Raw genomic sequence first — 16,988 nt, 5'->3', positions numbered from 1 at the left:
TCCTATGATAGATTAATTCTCCCTCCCTAATTCCTCATTAATCAAGTTATATCCACAGAAATTATATGTAGTCAACCCGGGGCTTTGGGGGCCCCTGGGCACAGTCGATAATCCAGCCTTGGTTATAAACCAATAATAAGAACAAATTTTGGGTTGCCAGGCTGTGTATATTGTCTTACTGTGTTATTGTACATAATATGCAATATATCATTTCCTTCTTTAAATGACAGAGAAAACCATGCAAGAGTCCCATTGCTTTTGTACTTTGAATACGAACATGATGTCACTTGACCTCTTCTCTGCAGCACTTGTACTAAAGCAAATTCCTTCTTTTCATTTAGCTCGCTGCATTTGGTGGAGGATAACACAGGTTGCACTCCAACAATGTGACATTCTTAATGTGCAATCCTGCGGCAAAATCAATGCCATGTCGCAAGAGAAAAAAAAAAAATCTATTTCATTTTTTAAAAATAAACTGACATATTATGGTGTATCCTGTTTCATCTTTTCTTGCCCCCGGAAGCACTACTCCTCTTCCTTTTTGATGTTTTTGTGCCCACTTGAGTGTTATACCCTTTCTGTTTTTAGTAGCAGATAATAGAACTGACATGGGGATGAGTAGAGGAGGATGAAATGAGAATAAGTGGATGAGGAGAGGATAGATGAATGAAAAGACCGTGTTTATTTATCCTCTTTGTTCCACTGGACAATGTGTGTGTGTGTGTGTGTGTGTGTGTGTGTGTGTGTGTGTGTCTGTTTGTGTGTGTTCACGATCTAAAACAGCCCAATGTGTCTTTATGAAGAGAGAGGAGCTATTTTTATTGAAGCACTGACTGATCTAAATATTCCCTCCACGCAGCCGCTGAAGCTAACAATGGCAGCTGACGTTCGAGATGAAAAAAGCTTTGTAGGCTGGTCTGGATTTATTCACTGACCCACGGTAACAAGTTTAAAGATGGGGATTCTAGTATCGAAATCTTTGTATGTTATAGGAAACCCCAAAATCCTACACCTAATAGAGCCGTCAGGGATAAGTTAGCGTGAGATTAACTCAGGCCCCTAGAACTTTCACACCAAATACAACTTTGAAATTAGGACAACTATTTTTTTCTAATGCGGACTTTGGTTAAGAGCTTCTTCAGGCCTACTGAGCAGGAGCGAGGTTGGGGTTTATTTAATTAAAAAAGGGGCAAAAAGCATTAGGTTGCTGACTTGGAAGAAAGTCAGTGTTGAGGCAGCCTACTTGTACCCAACTGGAGTATTTCTATTTTACGTTGCTTCCTATTTCTACTCCACTTCATTACAGATCAAGTTATTGTAATTATCCTCTTACATTTGACAGCTACAGTTACCGGTTACTTTGAAGATCAAGTTTTTTACATATCATCAGTGTATAAAATGTGATGTATATGATGTAATGTGGATTTGGAGCGAAGCCATCAATGTGTGATGGAAGTGTAGACTTTCAGCTTTAATTCAAGGGGTTTCACAAAGATATCACATTTAGGAATTACAGCCATTTTTACATAGTCCCTCATTTCAGAGTCTCAAAAGCTATTGGACATTTGACCGATAATCGGTTCAATGTCCAGGTTTGGCCTGTTCCCTCATTATTTCATGAAAAATTAGGGAGAATAAAAGGTCTGGAGCTGATGCAAAGTGTTGAATTTTCATTTGTTAGCTTTTCATGGGAACTCTCAATATACGGTCCAAAGAGGTGTTGATGCAAAAGAAGGAGGCCATTGTTAGGCTGAAAAAAACAAAACAAACCTATCAGATAGATGGCAGAAACTTTAGGAGTGGCTAAGTCAACAATTTGGTACATTATTTAAAAGAAGGAATACACTGGTGAGCTCAGCAACACCAAAACGCCTGGAAGAGCAGGGAAGACAATTAAAGTCGATGACCGAAGAATTCTTTCCTTGGTGAAGAAAAACCATCCACAACATCTAGCCAGGTCAAGAAAGCTCTCGAGGAGGCAGGTGTATCATCGTCAAAGTCTACAATCACGAGGCGCCTTCATGAACGTAAATGCAGAGGGTTTACCAGGAAGTGCAAACCACTGGTAACACTCAAGAACAGAAAGGCCGGATTAGACTTTGCCAGATAACATCTAAAAAAGCCTGCTCAGTTCTGGAACAAGATTCTTTGTACGGATGAAACCAAGATTAACTTGTACCAGAATGATAGGAACAGAAAAGTTTGGAGAAGGAAAGGAAGAGTTCATGATCCAAAGCGTACCACATCACCTGTCAAACATGGAGGAGGCAGTGTTATGGCATGGGAATGCATGGCTGCCAGTGGAACTGGGTCACTGGTGTTTATTGATGATGTGACTGCTGATAGAAGTAGCAGGATGAACTCTGAAGTGTGTAGGGCTACACTATCTGCTCAGATTCACCCAGATGCTGCAAAGCTGATAGGACGGTGCTTCACAGTACAGATGGATAATGACCCAAAACATACTGTGAAAGCAACACAGCTTCTCCAGGCAAAGACATGGAGTATTCTTCAATGGCCAAGTCAGTCGCACGACCTCAACCCACTTGAGCCTGCTTTTCACTTCCTGAAGACACAACTGAGGACAGAAAGACCCACAAACAAGCAGCAACTGAAGGCGGCTGCAGTAAAAGCCTGGCAAAGCATCTCAAAGGAGGAAACTCTGCATTTGGTGATGTCCATGGGTTCCAGACTTCAGGCAACCATTGACTGACTGATCATTAAAAATAATCCTTATATTAATAATTATGTTGGTTTGTCCAATTACTTTTGGGGCACTGAAAATTAGGGACTATGTATAAAAATGGCCGTAATTCCTAAACAGTTAATGTGATATTTTTGTTGAGCCACTTGAATTAAGGCTGAAACTTCAGTCACATCTTGATGGCTTCGTTTCAAGTCCACGGTGGTTGTGTACAGAGGCAAGATTAGGAAAACTGTGTCACTGTCCGCAGACTCATGGAGCTAACTGTATACAGCACCCTGATGGGGTTCATTTTGCATAAGGAGCACTTGATCCTCGGAGTGTATTGTAACACTTTTATCATTTTTCTTTATGAAAATTGCGAATGCATAACTTTTACTTATAATGCAGTACTTTTGTACCGTGGTATTTTTGGCTACTTATAGTCAAATAAAACGCTCGCACTCTTCCATTGGACAAAGTAAACTCTGTTGAAGTGTGGTTATTCAGACTGAGGTGTAGTGAACTGAAAATGTATGAAACAGCAGATAAAATCTGTTTATTGATATAACATATAAAATGTAGACAAATCACATATAAAGTCCGTGGCATGTAAGGGGTCCCACTAAACCATCACGACTGCCATTACCGTCCGGACTCAGGACAGTGAAGTTTCGTACCTATAGTTCATAGGGGGCATTTCCACGTGTGCACAAAACTGTTTGAGTTCTGTGACGAACACCTGGACGCGAGCAGTCCAGCTGCAGAGTCCATCGTCGAACGGAGCAGATGTTCCTATGACAGGGTACAGCTGTTGTTCTTCTTCAGCGGCGGTCTCCTCTTGAACGCAGGTCTGGGCACCGTGTCTCTGCGCCTGCGCACCGCAGGGCTCAGCCGGTGCGGCAGGTCCACCTGCTGCAGCATTGCGCGGAAAACTCCCACCGTGTTTCCACCTGTGCGCGCGGACGCCTCCACGAAGTTGGCGTCCCACTCGCCCTCCACCGTTACCATGGCATCGCCCGCCTGCAGCACGCGACCTTCGGCCTCGGTGAGGTCCGCTTTGCCGCCGACCACGGTGATGGGCGCGCTCTTACCGTCCCGCAGCTCCAGAATCTCGTCGCGAAGCCGCCGGACCTCCTCGAAGGACCCCGGGTCGTCCACCGCGTACACCAGGGCGAAAGCGTCACTGTGCCGGATGCAGAGCTCCCGCATGGCCGGGAAGGAGTAGCTGCCGCTAGTGTCCAGGATCTCCAGACGCGTCTTCCCGGACCCCTCCGCGTCGTACTCCAGCACGTGCAGCTCCTCCACTGTGCGCGTGTACTTGTGCTCGAAGCGGTCGTGGAGGAAACGGCGGATGAGCGCGCTCTTCCCGACCCCGGCAGCTCCGAGGAACACCAGCCGCACCTTGCTGGGACGCCCCGACGGCGACATGCTGATCCGATGTGTGTGTCCCGGAGCGAACAGCTGTCCCTTCCGAAAATACGCGACTACCCGCGGCGAACTGTATCCTGCGCCCTCCGCTGATGCCACAGGTCCTGGGCTCCTCTGCGAGCAATTTATAGGCTGGCCGCCGCTGCTCTCCACCAATGAGATCCTCCTCTCTGTGCCTCTCTCTTGCACGAGGTTACGCGCGATTGATAATGTACTGTACAGCAGGTCAGGTTGGAAGAAAGACCAGCAGCGCGCTGACCTTTGGCAGCATGGAAACCTAAATTCATTTAACGTCTTTTTACTGGTATGTCCTTTAGTCTTATTAAGGGGGAGTCACACCGGCCACTCTACAGCACGCGGGGAACCTCAGCCACTCCTTGCTTTCCTGTAAACTTGGGAATTGTATCAATGAATAAGCAAACATTGACACATTTCCACATAATATCGTTTATAATCATTAGACATTCATTCTTGAGGCCATGTTATTTGCCGAACAAACAATCTAAGCTATTCAGTGGTGAGACACGGGGCTATTCAGGTTTTGTACTAATTGAAAGTACAGAAGTATTGCCAGCAAAAATTATAGCTTAAAACAAAGCAACAGTTCTCACTGGATAGAAGAATGGCCTCTGTCAGTGAAACACAGAACTCTATATTATTCCATTTTGGATTTCCTGTCCAGGGAGAGAGCATTACATCTGTGCAACATGAAGACGAAATGTCAAATCGCGAAATGCAATGGATTAAGACTGACACTATTTGCCTTACAATTGTACTTAAGTGCAGTACTTGAGTAAACGTACTTAGTTACGGTCCAGCGCCACCGAAATTATTAGTGACCCACTGTGTGTACAAGTCATTTTCAGCCATGGTGAGCTATCAGGCCTCAACATGTGTCACCAGTCAAAATCCCCATCACAAGTCAGCTGATCCTTTGTCTTGCATTTTTTTTTTTTTTGCTTGGTTTCGTCCACCGGTTTTGCTCTCGGTCCATTATCCTCACGTGGTTTTGTTATTGTGCTCCGGGCAACTCGAAGCCGGAAGGCCTCCGGCCATAAAGCACTGGTCATTCATGCACACGCAACCGAGATACAGACACGTGCAGTCATGAGTCATGGAAGGTTTCTCTTTAATCCCACAAAGATCCACCGCTTGACATAAACGCACATATTTGATAGCCAATATAAACGTGTCCTGCACGCTTCCTGTTATGAAAAACACTGGAGTTATGTTTGAGTATCGTGCGGTTTTGGTATTGAAATTTTTTTTTAATCATGAGTAGATATAACCTTTTGGATATTTTCAACAGCCTGATGGTTACCGGCAGAGCGGATCACACCTACACGGATTTCTTGGGTAGCACTTACTGGTGTGGTAAAGACAAACAGATTGATAGCACCACACAATGGTAGAAGGAGTGGGATTTACCAGTACCAGTCAGATTTGTATGAGTCTACTGGATATTAGACAACTTCCTAATTTTTCTCCTGAAGCGTGTCATTATTGTCACAAGACACAGAGCCAAAACTCCCCCTCTCTGTCCCTCGCCGAATCACACTGTCTGGCTGGATATGGCTATCGGTGGGTAAACAGATACTGTGATAATTTGTCAACGCGTGCGTGCATTTCGGTGCGTGCATTCGTTTTTTGCTACCTCTTATCTCTACCCTTGAAGAAGGTCAGTGTTTCCTGTTTAATATAAGGCAGGAGCAAATTAAATTAAAAAAAAAAAAAAGAAGGAAAGAACGAAACCTGTCGACACACTCACCCGAGCCACCGCTTGCAACAGCACTTTCATTGGATGCAGCTGTTGGCCTATAATTTGGCAACATTTGGCAACATCAGGAGTGGTAATAAACTAGTACATGTGCACTACAGGGCCAAATGCATGTAGACACCTGAACATCACACACAGACGCAATTGTTGAATATCTCGCCATTCAAAAAACTATAGGCACTGATGCCGCTATAAGTGCCTCCACTAACCACTGGGAAGGCTTTCAACAAGATTTTGGCACCTGGCCGCGGGGCTCTGCGCCCGTTCAGAGCATTAGTGGGGTCGGCCACAGATGTCGGGTGACGAGGCCCGACTCGCAGCTGCCGTTCCAGTTCATGGAGGAGATGTCGGATGGAGTTGAGGGTAAAGGGCCCTGTGCGGAACAGTCAGGTTATTCCTCACCAAACTGGGGAAACACATTTCTTTATCGACCATGTTTTGTCATATTGTAATAGAAGAGGGCCTTCCCCAGACAGGGTTGCTAGTTCTGTAAAAGTCGGAAGCACGCTGCTGTCTGAAACATAATTATATGCTTTTGTATGAACTTAACCGGAGCTAGCCTACACCACCGACAACAGAGGTGTCCACACACTTTTATCCTTGTAGTGTAGATAGTGAAACCAAATCAAAATCATCTTCACATTATCTACACTAGATGGCAGCAGTAGAAACATTAAAACTAAAAAACAAAACAAAAAAACAATGCATAGCAATAGGGTTGAGACACTTAAGTAGTTCAAGTCGCCACTGGAAAATTACTGCCGTTAGAAACATGTATATATAGGAGAAGCAGTGCTACAGTTCACAAAACAAGATCCAATCCTGTCACTCAGATGAATAAAACGACACGGAGGACATTTTGACATGTCAGTGCAGGAAAGCAAAGGTGAATAATAATGAAGTCGATTATGGCTTAATGTTATGGCTTTCCAGGACCCTTGAAAGGAACGTCATTAGTAAACGCCTGTGCTTTCCCTACTATGACAAGTCGAAACGTCTGCTGTGGAAAAGGCCCATTAAAAAACACTGAAGTGTCCTTCATATGCGATGTGTGTGAGTTACTGCCTCATGAGGCTTCGTGCACGTGCAGCCTTGTGGCCCTTATGTCCTGTGGAAGATGAATAAATATAAATGTAAATATCGTGTCAGTGTCCGCATGTTAGCGCTATTTTATTGTGAACATGTGAGCATGCCGGTGTTAGCATTTAACTCGGAGGGCCGCTGTGTCTAAGCACAGCCTCACAGGGCTGCTACCGTGGCTGCAGACTCTTGATCTTGTTACATGGTTAATTTAGCCTAAGAAGAAGGAGACGTTTCTCCTTCTTCTCCAATTCGCCGGATCGTTTAGTCCTTTGGTTTATCTGAAAAATACAGAACCACCCAAATTGTAGAGTCATACCTGGTTTTCACTGAACACTGACAATATATTTCACTGCAAGGAGAGTTGGACTAATCTCTTCTCTCCCTGTGGAAGCTCTCTCACAGACTCATTACCCTGACTGACTCAGGCCTCTCCTCTCTCATGCATAAATGCAGAAGAAAATCTGCCCTACTTCTCCGGGTCAGCAAAAAAAACCCCCTTTTTGCTGCACATCTTTTCATCTTCATCTCTTTTCTTTTCATCATCCACTTCATTCTTTTCCAGCTTTGTCTTTCCCCTGCTTGTTCTTCTCTCGTTCCCTCTATTCAAGTGCCATATTAGTTTTTTCTGGCAGGCAGATTTGGCAAGAGCCTGCCATGTGTTTTCTCTTACAGATGATTTTCCACACACAGCGCACAAACACAGACCGACTGAAAAGACGTGGGAATGGGAGCATTATTGTATTAGTGTGAGCACAGTACAGGCTCCAATTCGTTTAGGGGCAATCACATGTCTGTGTTATCTTGAGGTTTTTATTTACTAACCCTTCTTTCACTCGCTCGGTGTCTTAAGTATCATGGAAAATGTATTTTTAGTTATGTGATTATTGATCCATGTCTGTCTGTAACATCTCCAAACGTTCATCCTCCTCGAGCCCCATGCCTGCCATTACCTGTTACCATGGCAACGCGCAGAGATCCTGTGGTGGAGGATGAGGGGGGTTTGTTGGTCTGTTCCTGTCTGTGTAAAGTTTAGCGCACATTAGACTGACTGAGTGATTTTCTGAAGAGGGGGAGAGCTGAGTTTGCTCTGCAGAAGGACAGAAGAAGTAGAGTAGGTTACCTCCCTCTCCCCTCGCCTTCCTTTCTCTTGTACGGTTTTGGCTCAGTGAAATCCCAAGTGGAGATGATTCAGCCGCTTTCTTCCTTCTCCCACACACGACAGCATTTGCAAAAAAAAAAAATCATAACGATGGATTTTTTTTTCTTATCGGAACAAGCAGGCCGCCGCATTTGACTAAAGCTGACAAGTCACTAAACTGAAGCCGGGATATGGCCCCAGCCATTACCTATTCAAGTTTAAAGTGAAGAAAACTGATACTCAATGCAACTGTGTGGCTCCTTTGTGTGTTTTTAACAGTTTCCGGCGCAACAAAGGCGCTCTATGGCACAGAGGAATAAGCTGCTGTATATCAGGCTTTGGCTATACAGACAAAATCTTGTAAAAATTGGTGATTATAGGAGTTATTGGCAATAAGAACAATATAGTTTTATATTTATGTAACATTTTAGATTTTAAGCAGTTGTAATTATTTATCACATCTGAGGCTGATGTGAATGTCATTAGTTTTGCAGGTATTTGGTCACATACCAAAGTTTTGTGTCAATCCATCTTTTAGTTGTTGAGATACTATAGTCTTGAATTAAGTTTGGAGATATTAAGTCTCTCTGATTTTTGCCACCACCCCAGTACATAGACGTGAACGGGATTTTGTCTTCGCTGCCCACAGCTGTGAAAAATTACATTTCTAGACAGTGCCGCCCCCCCGTTACTGTGGCTAATCCACAGAAAAATGTCAACAGTTTGCTTAGAAACTATTTCTTTGGTAGAAATCAAAACTGTTGACGGCGAAGTCTCTGGCGTTGTCTGCTGTGTTAATAACCGTAATGTCAAAATGTAGATAGAATAAAAATCACAGTTATCTGCTCAGTGGTAGGAGAGGAAATCTGTTAATCTTTTATTTGAAAAAAAAAAAAAGGAAGATTAAAGGAGAAAGTTCACTGTTAAGAGGGAAAACTTTATTGGGTTTTTTTTTTTTTTTACTCAGTTCAGTTCAAATGTAAGAACATGAAAAAGAAAAGACTGAAATGCTCTGTGGAAGGCACACCAGCAGCAGCACCCAGTCTAAGGCAGACAGCTCATCACAACAGATATGTGCTTTTACTTTCTTTCAAATGGACACTACATTATTGTGCAGATGTTGAGTCACTGACTTTTCACAGTTATAATTATTGTATCTATGACTGCATATTTGTCTGTATTTATGTGCATTTGAGTGTGTAGTGTGCGGTAACTCGGCCCTTTCCACCATCCCCCTTCTCCTCTCTCTTTTTTTTTTTTTTTTTAAACAGAAATGGTCACTATAGCTAAGAAGGCTCCTTCAGTCGATCAGTATGTTTCATGGCTCCTTTAACTCGTCCTCGTCTTTCATTTATTTCCTCCTGACATATAATTATAAACCATAGACTCATCTGGGAAAGAACTGAGTGGATCAAGTCTTTAAGGAAAAACCTTTGACCAACAACTACTTTCTGAGCTGAAGCTGAAGACTGAGGAAGGAAAACTGGAACGTGCACAGGATCTGCCAGCCGTGTCCCATTTCTCTTTTTACGGCCTCAACACACTTTTGCACTTAAAGTTTCCATGGTTGCTCTGTTTTTCAAGCATTCCGTGATAGAGAAAGCATTATTTACAGCAGATACTTGTTAATCGGTTGCACCTTTTTATCTGATGTGCGTTATGCTTTATAGTTTAAAAGAGAACAGGAGATGGAAGCAGCGCAATAGAGCCAGCAGGACATTTACCAGGAGAAGGTTAGATATGAGTTATAGCATTCTACATGTTCGTTATACCAGTAGTTTTCACAGATAGGCATGACTAATAACAGTGATCGTCCTGACATTTATCAGGTATAGGTTGTGTAAATTGGACTGGAATTGAAACGATTAATGTGCAACCACAATATGATTCATTCATTAAACACGTGAGAACAGCAAGTCATTTTAAATTCAAATCTCCAGTAAAAAGCCCAGTAAGAAGAGAAACTGATTAAGAAAGAAAAAATAATACAAAATAAAACACCTGTAGTGCTTTGGTGCCATGACTTCCAGTCTATCAGCTTCAGTTTCAACCACACATCCATCCAGACAAATTCACAATTATACGCACACATATGCAACAAAACAAAAACAGAAAGCAACAAACAAAAAACGGTTACCTACAGTATCTATCAATAGTTTGAAGCACTGTGTCAGATATTGGTGAAGTCCGGCTGTGCTTTCTCAGTACTCCCAGAGGGTGGCGCTGTCCAGGGAGTCGACGCTGGCCTTTAGCCCCCCAGCGTGGTCTCCTTTAAGGTACTTCCCGCCCAGAGCACGAATGGCCATCTTGTTGAGGTCACAGAACTCAAACAGGAACTGGACAGGTGTGGAGCTGCTGCACACCACCGCCGTGTCGTCTCCAACACACCAATACTTCCCCTGGGAGTCTGGACATACCACACACACTTAGTGAAGCCTGGCTCAACACACAGCACCTATAGCGCTGGGTGATGTATGTTTATGTACGCAGAACCACTTGTTAAAGCTCAGTTAATTTAATGCCAAGGTTGCTGTCCTAAATCTGAGGGTGATATGAAAATACCGTGATAAAATTTGCTTATCAACACAATATCACCATTTCATCGTGGAGACAAAAGTCAACAGATAATATCGATTCATTGTTCCGGCCTAGTGCTGTATGAAATTTTAAAAAGGTTTCAGATGAATGACAATAGTTGACCCATATAGCAACGGTATATGTTTAAAATATTGACTTTATCTGAGGCAGAGTGGAGTATAACAGAGCTGTGGGGAGCACTATTTTAAAAGGCTCCCAACAAACATCACTACATTCATCAGCTGTACTGTCATAGAATCGAAATCGATCCCACAGGATGTGTGTGCGAAGGATAATGTTATCCGATGCAGTTTCTTGCATTAAAAAGGGTTTCAGTCGACTCTCAAGTCTCAGATGTCTGAGCTTCCTACCGGCCAGTCGAAATGCGCTTTAAACTGCAGTATCATGCGATTAAAATGTATGTTGACTGAATACTAAAGATAACAACATGATCATTGTGATGGAAAGCTCCCAAGAAAATCTTTGAACTGTGCTGACATTAGATGAAACTTTTGGCTGCCTGGAAAGTATGGAAATGCATTAATTTAAGCCACCATGTGTAGGATTTGAAAATTTCAGACATAAGCTACAAAGTGGAGCATTTAGCAGCTAAAGAGCCAGATATTTCCCTCGGGAGTTGGTGGAGACCAAAACCAGAACTAAAAGGAGATTGGATATTGAACTTACACTTGCCAGGGGGTCAGAACCACGACTCTAAAGGAATGCTAATGCTGTATTTGCTGGACATGTAACAGCATCACTTGGCTAACAAGTTCGCCACATCGACTTTTATTAGGCAAAAATAGGTCAATGATGTGTTTACAGCTTGTTTCTGTTGCCCCCAAGGTGGCCAAAAAAAAAAAAAAAAATCAATTAATGTTGGGTAAAAGTCTCTATATATAGTATTAGAACATTCCTGAATTTGGCACACCCAAGTGCTTGTATCAAAGAGGACACTGTTGCTCTGTGACTTACTTTTCTACAGTCAAAAACAGCCAAAAGCCATTACAATGCTAAAACATATTTTATACTCATTGGGCTTTACTTAAAGCTTTTAGGGCCAGCAGTCATGTTATCAATTAATGTACTCTTTGACTTGTAGTAAAACATGCAAGGACACCACATCAGCTCAGTAAACTTGTTTGTTTTTTTTGTGTGTGTTTTAAAATGATTACCCCCCCACCTTTAAGGGAGTAAGCTCCGTTGTGGAACTCCAGCTGGAAAACATCGTAGGACGCTCGGTTAGAGTCCAGGGTCACTATTCCGGCTTTACGAGCCCCGATGAAACCATGCTCCCCACGGAGGACGATGATTGGACGGTTGATCAGCTTCATGAGGAACTGTTCAGCCTCCCCTGAAGACAGAGACTGATTAGGGTCGTGTCAAACTGATCGGGGCCTTGTTTCCCAAAAGCATCTTAAAGGTAAGATCATTGTAGCCTATAGACATACTAGGGTGCTGAGATTACCCCCACTTGAAGATGCTTCTGGGAAACAGGGTCCCTGGTTTGCTATTTCTCCTCTTTAGTGAGGGAAAGAGTACTGAGATATTCTAGCCAAGAAGAAGTACTAATACTTGACTTAAAAACAATCCTGATTTTGCTGCGACACCAGGTAAAATGAACAATTTCACTCAAAAAGGCACACGTACATCAAAAGCTCCGTGGTTACATTATCGAGAGAACTCGTAATTAGTTACTTTCCACTCCTGCTCCTTTTTCGTGACTCCCCATCAGTTCAGAAATGTCACTGACCTGCGTTGTCAACAGTGGCAGCCAGCTGCCCGTTCTTCTTGGCGGTCACATACTTGCCGTTAGCTGCACGCACACACACGCGACCGTCGCGCCACTCCAGTTCAAAGTAGCTGTTGGTTGATCTGTGACACACACATGAACAAATTCCATGAACAGACTGTGGGGGGTGCTTACGTGTGAACCAAAGTGCGGGACATACAACGTGTGTGTGTTTACTTGGTGGAGGCAGTGCACTGCAGTCCTCCGGTTGCTGTCAGGGTCCAGTATTTTCCAGAAGCGGTTCTGAAGGCACACTTCCTGTCCTCACGGCTCATCTCCAACTGGAAGACTTCCTGGTCCCCCTCCTCGTCCTGATTGGCTGACAGGTCCATGCCTAGAAAAGTGGGGCGATCTGCTGTCAGCTTTCATTTGTCTTTGGAGGTTTTCCTCCTCGTCCAAATCTCTCCTACCCTCTAATTCATGAAGTCCCCCAGATGGACTCTTAAAGGGACAAGACATCTGAACTGTCTGTACCCAGCTGTCAAAGGTGTGGCCACACTGATTTGCTGTATTGTGGCACCCACACAGGGGATGTGTCGACCCTGAACGGGCGAGAGGTGAGAGGAGCAAAAGAGCATGGTGATGATAGCAGAGTAAGCAGCAAGGAAGCAAGTCCACGCCAATGAGAAGATAACGAGAGTTGCATTAATACATCAAAAAGGCTGTGGCTGCATTGCATTCTGGTCTAATAAGGATACCGTGGAGAAATGAATATGTCTGCTTCTTCTGTGATGAATTTCCAAAGCTGCATTACTTCAGACGTGCACTCAAAATGAGTCTTAGCCTCGTAAAGGCGCAGAACATAAGACACAGACAACAGGAAACCTTTTCTTAGCCACACACTTTAAAAGCCTAATTATTAAGCCTAAGCTATAAGCGACTAGGTCTCAGTTATGTAAACAGTTTTCAATATCTGGCCACGTGGGGGCAGCATAATCAGCCCTAAACACAACACCGACAAAGTATCGCCTAAAGTTGATATAAAGGTGGTACTGCAAAAGTGTTGGCAAATAGTTGCCTATTTACACATCCAGCAGACACGGAGCAACATTAGCATTCACTTGGAGTCCTGTCTCTGGCCACCTGAGGAGTCCAAGTGCAATATTCACAATCCTCACCAGGTAGTTGCCACCTTTGTCTGTCCGTACGAAGGCGGTATAGAGCATTTTTTGCTGAGAGCAGCTGCGGCTGATGCTGCAAATTAAGTTGATGAGAGCGGTGGGACTTAATCAAAACAGTGAAGTCGTGGGTCATAAAACCAGAACAGTGAGCTTAAAGACACTACAACTCTCTGTAGAGCTGAGGGGCGCTGAGGGGAAACTGCCGAGCCGGGGTTCGTCGTGGGTTCGTCGCTGTGAGCGACGAACTCACATCACAGGTAGTCGTTTGAATTCTCCGTGGGTTCGTCGCTGTGAGTGACAAACTCACATTACAGGTAGTCGTTTGAAGAATCGCAATAGAAATATACAAATTAGTGCAGCACAGCTTTAAAAGGAAAACGTTCAAATCAGAAAACCCGAAAGACTTTTATCTGGACCTGAAATGAGTTTATAAAGACTTGCTTTTAAATGCATCAGACTTGAGGCTTGGGGCTTTACTTGGACTCATCTTGAATTACTTAAAACAGCTGCGAATTCCTTCACCATAGAGTTCAGGAAAAAAACATCATGCTCCTCAATAGAGGATTGACACCAAAATCTAACTGTTCCCATTGAGCTCCTGGCTGACAAAACGCCTGCGCCTGCCAAGACTGGGCCTACTGTCCCATTCGGATTTACTGGAGGAAAGAGTCAAAAGCACAGGTGGTCCTTTAGAAAGAAAGAAAAACTGTGAAGGTTGGACACTATCTACTCGCCCCTACAATGGATGTGTTACCCCTCGGTCTACCATTAAGGCCATAACTTGACGGGGTCACAAGTCACTGCCCTACACCGCCCTCGTCCAAACAAAGATTATCTTGCTTCTTCCATAGTCCATCTCTCCTGGAATGCGCACGCACACGCACACACGCACACACACACACACACACACACACACACACACACAGACACACACATAGACTCGTTCCACTATCCCTGTGGGGACACTCAATGACATAATGCATTCCCTGCCCCCTTTCTCTAACCTTAACCATAACAAATAAATGCCTAAGCCTAACCTTCACCCTTACCCTTACCCTAACCTCAACCTAAACCTAAACCCAATTCTAGCTTGAACCCTAAAACCAAGTCTTAACCCGCAAACAGACCTTTGAAGTTGTGAGGCTAAAATGTCCTCTCAACGATGGTTTCAAACCAAAATTTGAGTGGCGACAGGACAAAGGGGGTTGCATGTGGCACAAAGATCCACATTCAGCAGGACTAGCTGAACCAACCCTCCCTCTTTGTAGCCTGTTTTCTCTGCTTCCCCTCCATTTTATCCCTTTTGTCTCCATCGCAAATCCCTCCTCGTTTTCTGTCTATTCTCAGTCTATTCTGAGGTAGAGAATGATGGATAACTGTAGACCGAAGCTGACCCTGAACCAGCAGCCACAATGCAGGGGTAGAATTACTGCAGAAAAATGTTAAGCTAGGCAGAGGCTGGCCAGAAGGAGGGAGGCAATTGGGGGGAGGGAATCGGGAGGGGAGGGGGGGGGCATGATAATGAAAAACACATGGTGTGAGGAAAATGAATAAGTCTCTAATTCTGTTCTGCTCTCTCGCTCTCTTTCTCTCTCTCTCTCACACACACACACACACACAGGCCAACATCATGCAACAGCTGCTCTTGGTGTGTGCCCAGTTATGCAGTGACTCCATCAGTACGGTGAAATGTGAATTTTTTTTTCCTCTCTCTCTCTCTCTCTCTCTGTCTGTCTCTGGCTCCGTGTGGCCGCAGAGCCTCACCTTGCCTCGTGGAGACGTTTCTCTCGTTGCCGGCAGTCAGCACGACCTGCGCGTGGCTGCGCTCCAGGCCAAACAGTTCATCCTTCCCAGCCCGGGTGCTCTTCCCAGACTTCATCGTGCCGGTGGGGCCCGCGGGTGCCAGGTAGCGCCCGTTGCAATCGCGGAATGCCACTTTTCCGGAGCGGAACTCCAGCATATAGCCGGTATCCTTGTCCGTCTTGGTGGAAAGGCTGCCATCGTTGCGGAGGAAGCGGTTGTCGGAGGTCTCCAGGTGGTAGCGTTGATCGCGGTAGACCAGTGTCACCAGCGAGTCGACCCCCCATGGGACATCCCGGTCTATGGACACCTCCTGCCGCTCCCCCTGAGCACTCAGGTGGGCGAAGCGCTTGCGCGCGAAGCTGTACAGGTTGACCTGCGGGTGCACGGCCAGGTGAACGCTCCATCTCTCCCCCGGCGAGGCCGCCTGCGCAAAGCAGGTGATCCGGTCCTCACTGCCCCCGAGGAACCGGCCGTGAGGCTCGGACTGCAGCGACCACCGCCCGTCCTCGTGCGCGGTGATAACGAAGCGGCAGTCCCGGCCGCGCGTCTCGCTGTCCGCGGTAACGTTGCCGTCTTTGTCCGTGGCGAGGTAGCGGCCCAGGTGGGAGAGGAGGAACACGGCGCTGCCGTCCTCCCCGGTCTGCTCCAGGGTCCAGGTCTGCTTCTTCTTCAGGCTGCCGGCCGAGGCGTTGATTTTGAAGCCGAAGGTCTCCGCCGTCAGATACTTCCCGTTGCTATTGATGAGCCCCAGAGGGATCTGCAGCAGGTCCCCGTCGGCGCCGTTTGCGGACATGATTGCCGTGTGTCAAGAGGAGGAGAGACAAACCGATTCTGTGCTTGAGGCGGACGGAGCGAGAAAGGAGCGAGTGAATGTGGGGGTGTCCGAGGGAGGGACGGAGAGAGAGCTGCTCTGCGCTGGCTGATGATGAGTGTCCCCTGACTGAAAATTCAGACTGCCTCTCAGGAGCTGCAGGAGTTGCAGGACTGGGAGTTTTTTCTTTTTTCTAACGTCAGCACACGCCCCTTGGTGCAGGCAGAGGAGCTGGAGGGAGAGTGCTGCGATTTTGGCAAAGCACCCCCACCCCCTGCGACCCCGCTGTGTACCGTACCAACACACACACACACATATATCCCACTGAGTACCATCCGAACCATTAGCCAACTAATGACTAATTTCCTCCGCATCCATATTTCCCCCTGCTTTCCCTCCTTCTAATTGAGATCCGCTCACCCGCAGTTCACACATGGATAGAGCCATTCACCAACCGACAGACCACTGTTTGTCTTCAGGGCCCTGTGTGTGTCTGTGCTGGGTTGGCTATGAAACAAACAGATCATCAGTGGGCAACTATTGGAGAACATCTATCTATCTATCCATCTATCTGTCTATCTATCTGTCTGTCTATCTATCTATCTATCTGTCTATCTATCTGTCCATCTATCTATCTATCTATCTATCTATCTATCTATCTGTCTATCTATCTATCTGTCCATCTATCTATCTATCTATCTATCTATCTATCTATCTATCTATCTATCTGTCTATCTATCTGTCCATCTATCTGTCCATCTATCTGTCCATC

At 45.2% G+C, this 16,988-nt stretch overlaps 2 protein-coding genes across 2 annotated transcripts; both read right to left on the bottom strand.

The window, feature by feature from the left end:
- Positions 1–3,216: 3,216 nt before the first annotated feature.
- rasd3 (RASD family member 3) lies at positions 3,217–4,233 on the bottom strand. Its single transcript, XM_040146503.1, has one exon. The coding sequence runs from the start codon at positions 4,112–4,114 to the stop codon at positions 3,479–3,481; it is 636 nt and encodes a 211-aa protein (XP_040002437.1). The 5' UTR covers positions 4,115–4,233; the 3' UTR covers positions 3,217–3,478.
- Positions 4,234–9,333: 5,100 nt separating this feature from the next.
- LOC120800815 (fascin-like) lies at positions 9,334–16,428 on the bottom strand. The gene is made up of 5 exons (XM_040147179.1): positions 15,367–16,428; positions 12,659–12,815; positions 12,443–12,564; positions 11,873–12,043; positions 9,334–10,519 (listed from the first exon to the last, which is right to left on the bottom strand). The coding sequence occupies exons 1-5, from the start codon at positions 16,196–16,198 to the stop codon at positions 10,314–10,316; spliced, it is 1,488 nt and encodes a 495-aa protein (XP_040003113.1). The 5' UTR covers positions 16,199–16,428; the 3' UTR covers positions 9,334–10,313.
- Between the last annotated feature and the right edge of the window lie 560 nt (positions 16,429–16,988).

The sequence above is a fragment of the Xiphias gladius genome, chromosome 15 (genome assembly GCF_016859285.1).
Source record: "Xiphias gladius isolate SHS-SW01 ecotype Sanya breed wild chromosome 15, ASM1685928v1, whole genome shotgun sequence".
Classification (NCBI taxonomy): domain Eukaryota; kingdom Metazoa; phylum Chordata; class Actinopteri; order Istiophoriformes; family Xiphiidae; genus Xiphias; species Xiphias gladius.
This window is presented reverse-complemented; position numbering and strand designations above follow the sequence as displayed.

Bases quoted from the DNA above. Each gene is read 5' to 3' on its own strand.
- rasd3 (XM_040146503.1), bottom strand. From the start codon at position 4,114: ATGTCGCCGTCGGGGCGTCCCAGCAAGGTGCGGCTGGTGTTCCTCGGA.
- LOC120800815 (XM_040147179.1), bottom strand. From the start codon at position 16,198: ATGTCCGCAAACGGCGCCGACGGGGACCTGCTGCAGATCCCTCTGGGG. The intron at 12,816-15,366 runs GTGAGGCTCTGC...CCACTTTTCTAG, and splicing joins AAACGTCTCCACGAGGCAAG to GCATGGACCTGTCAGCCAAT. The intron at 10,520-11,872 runs GTGGGGGGGTAA...TGGTATGTCCAG, and splicing joins CGGAGCTTACTCCCTTAAAG to ACTCCCAGGGGAAGTATTGG.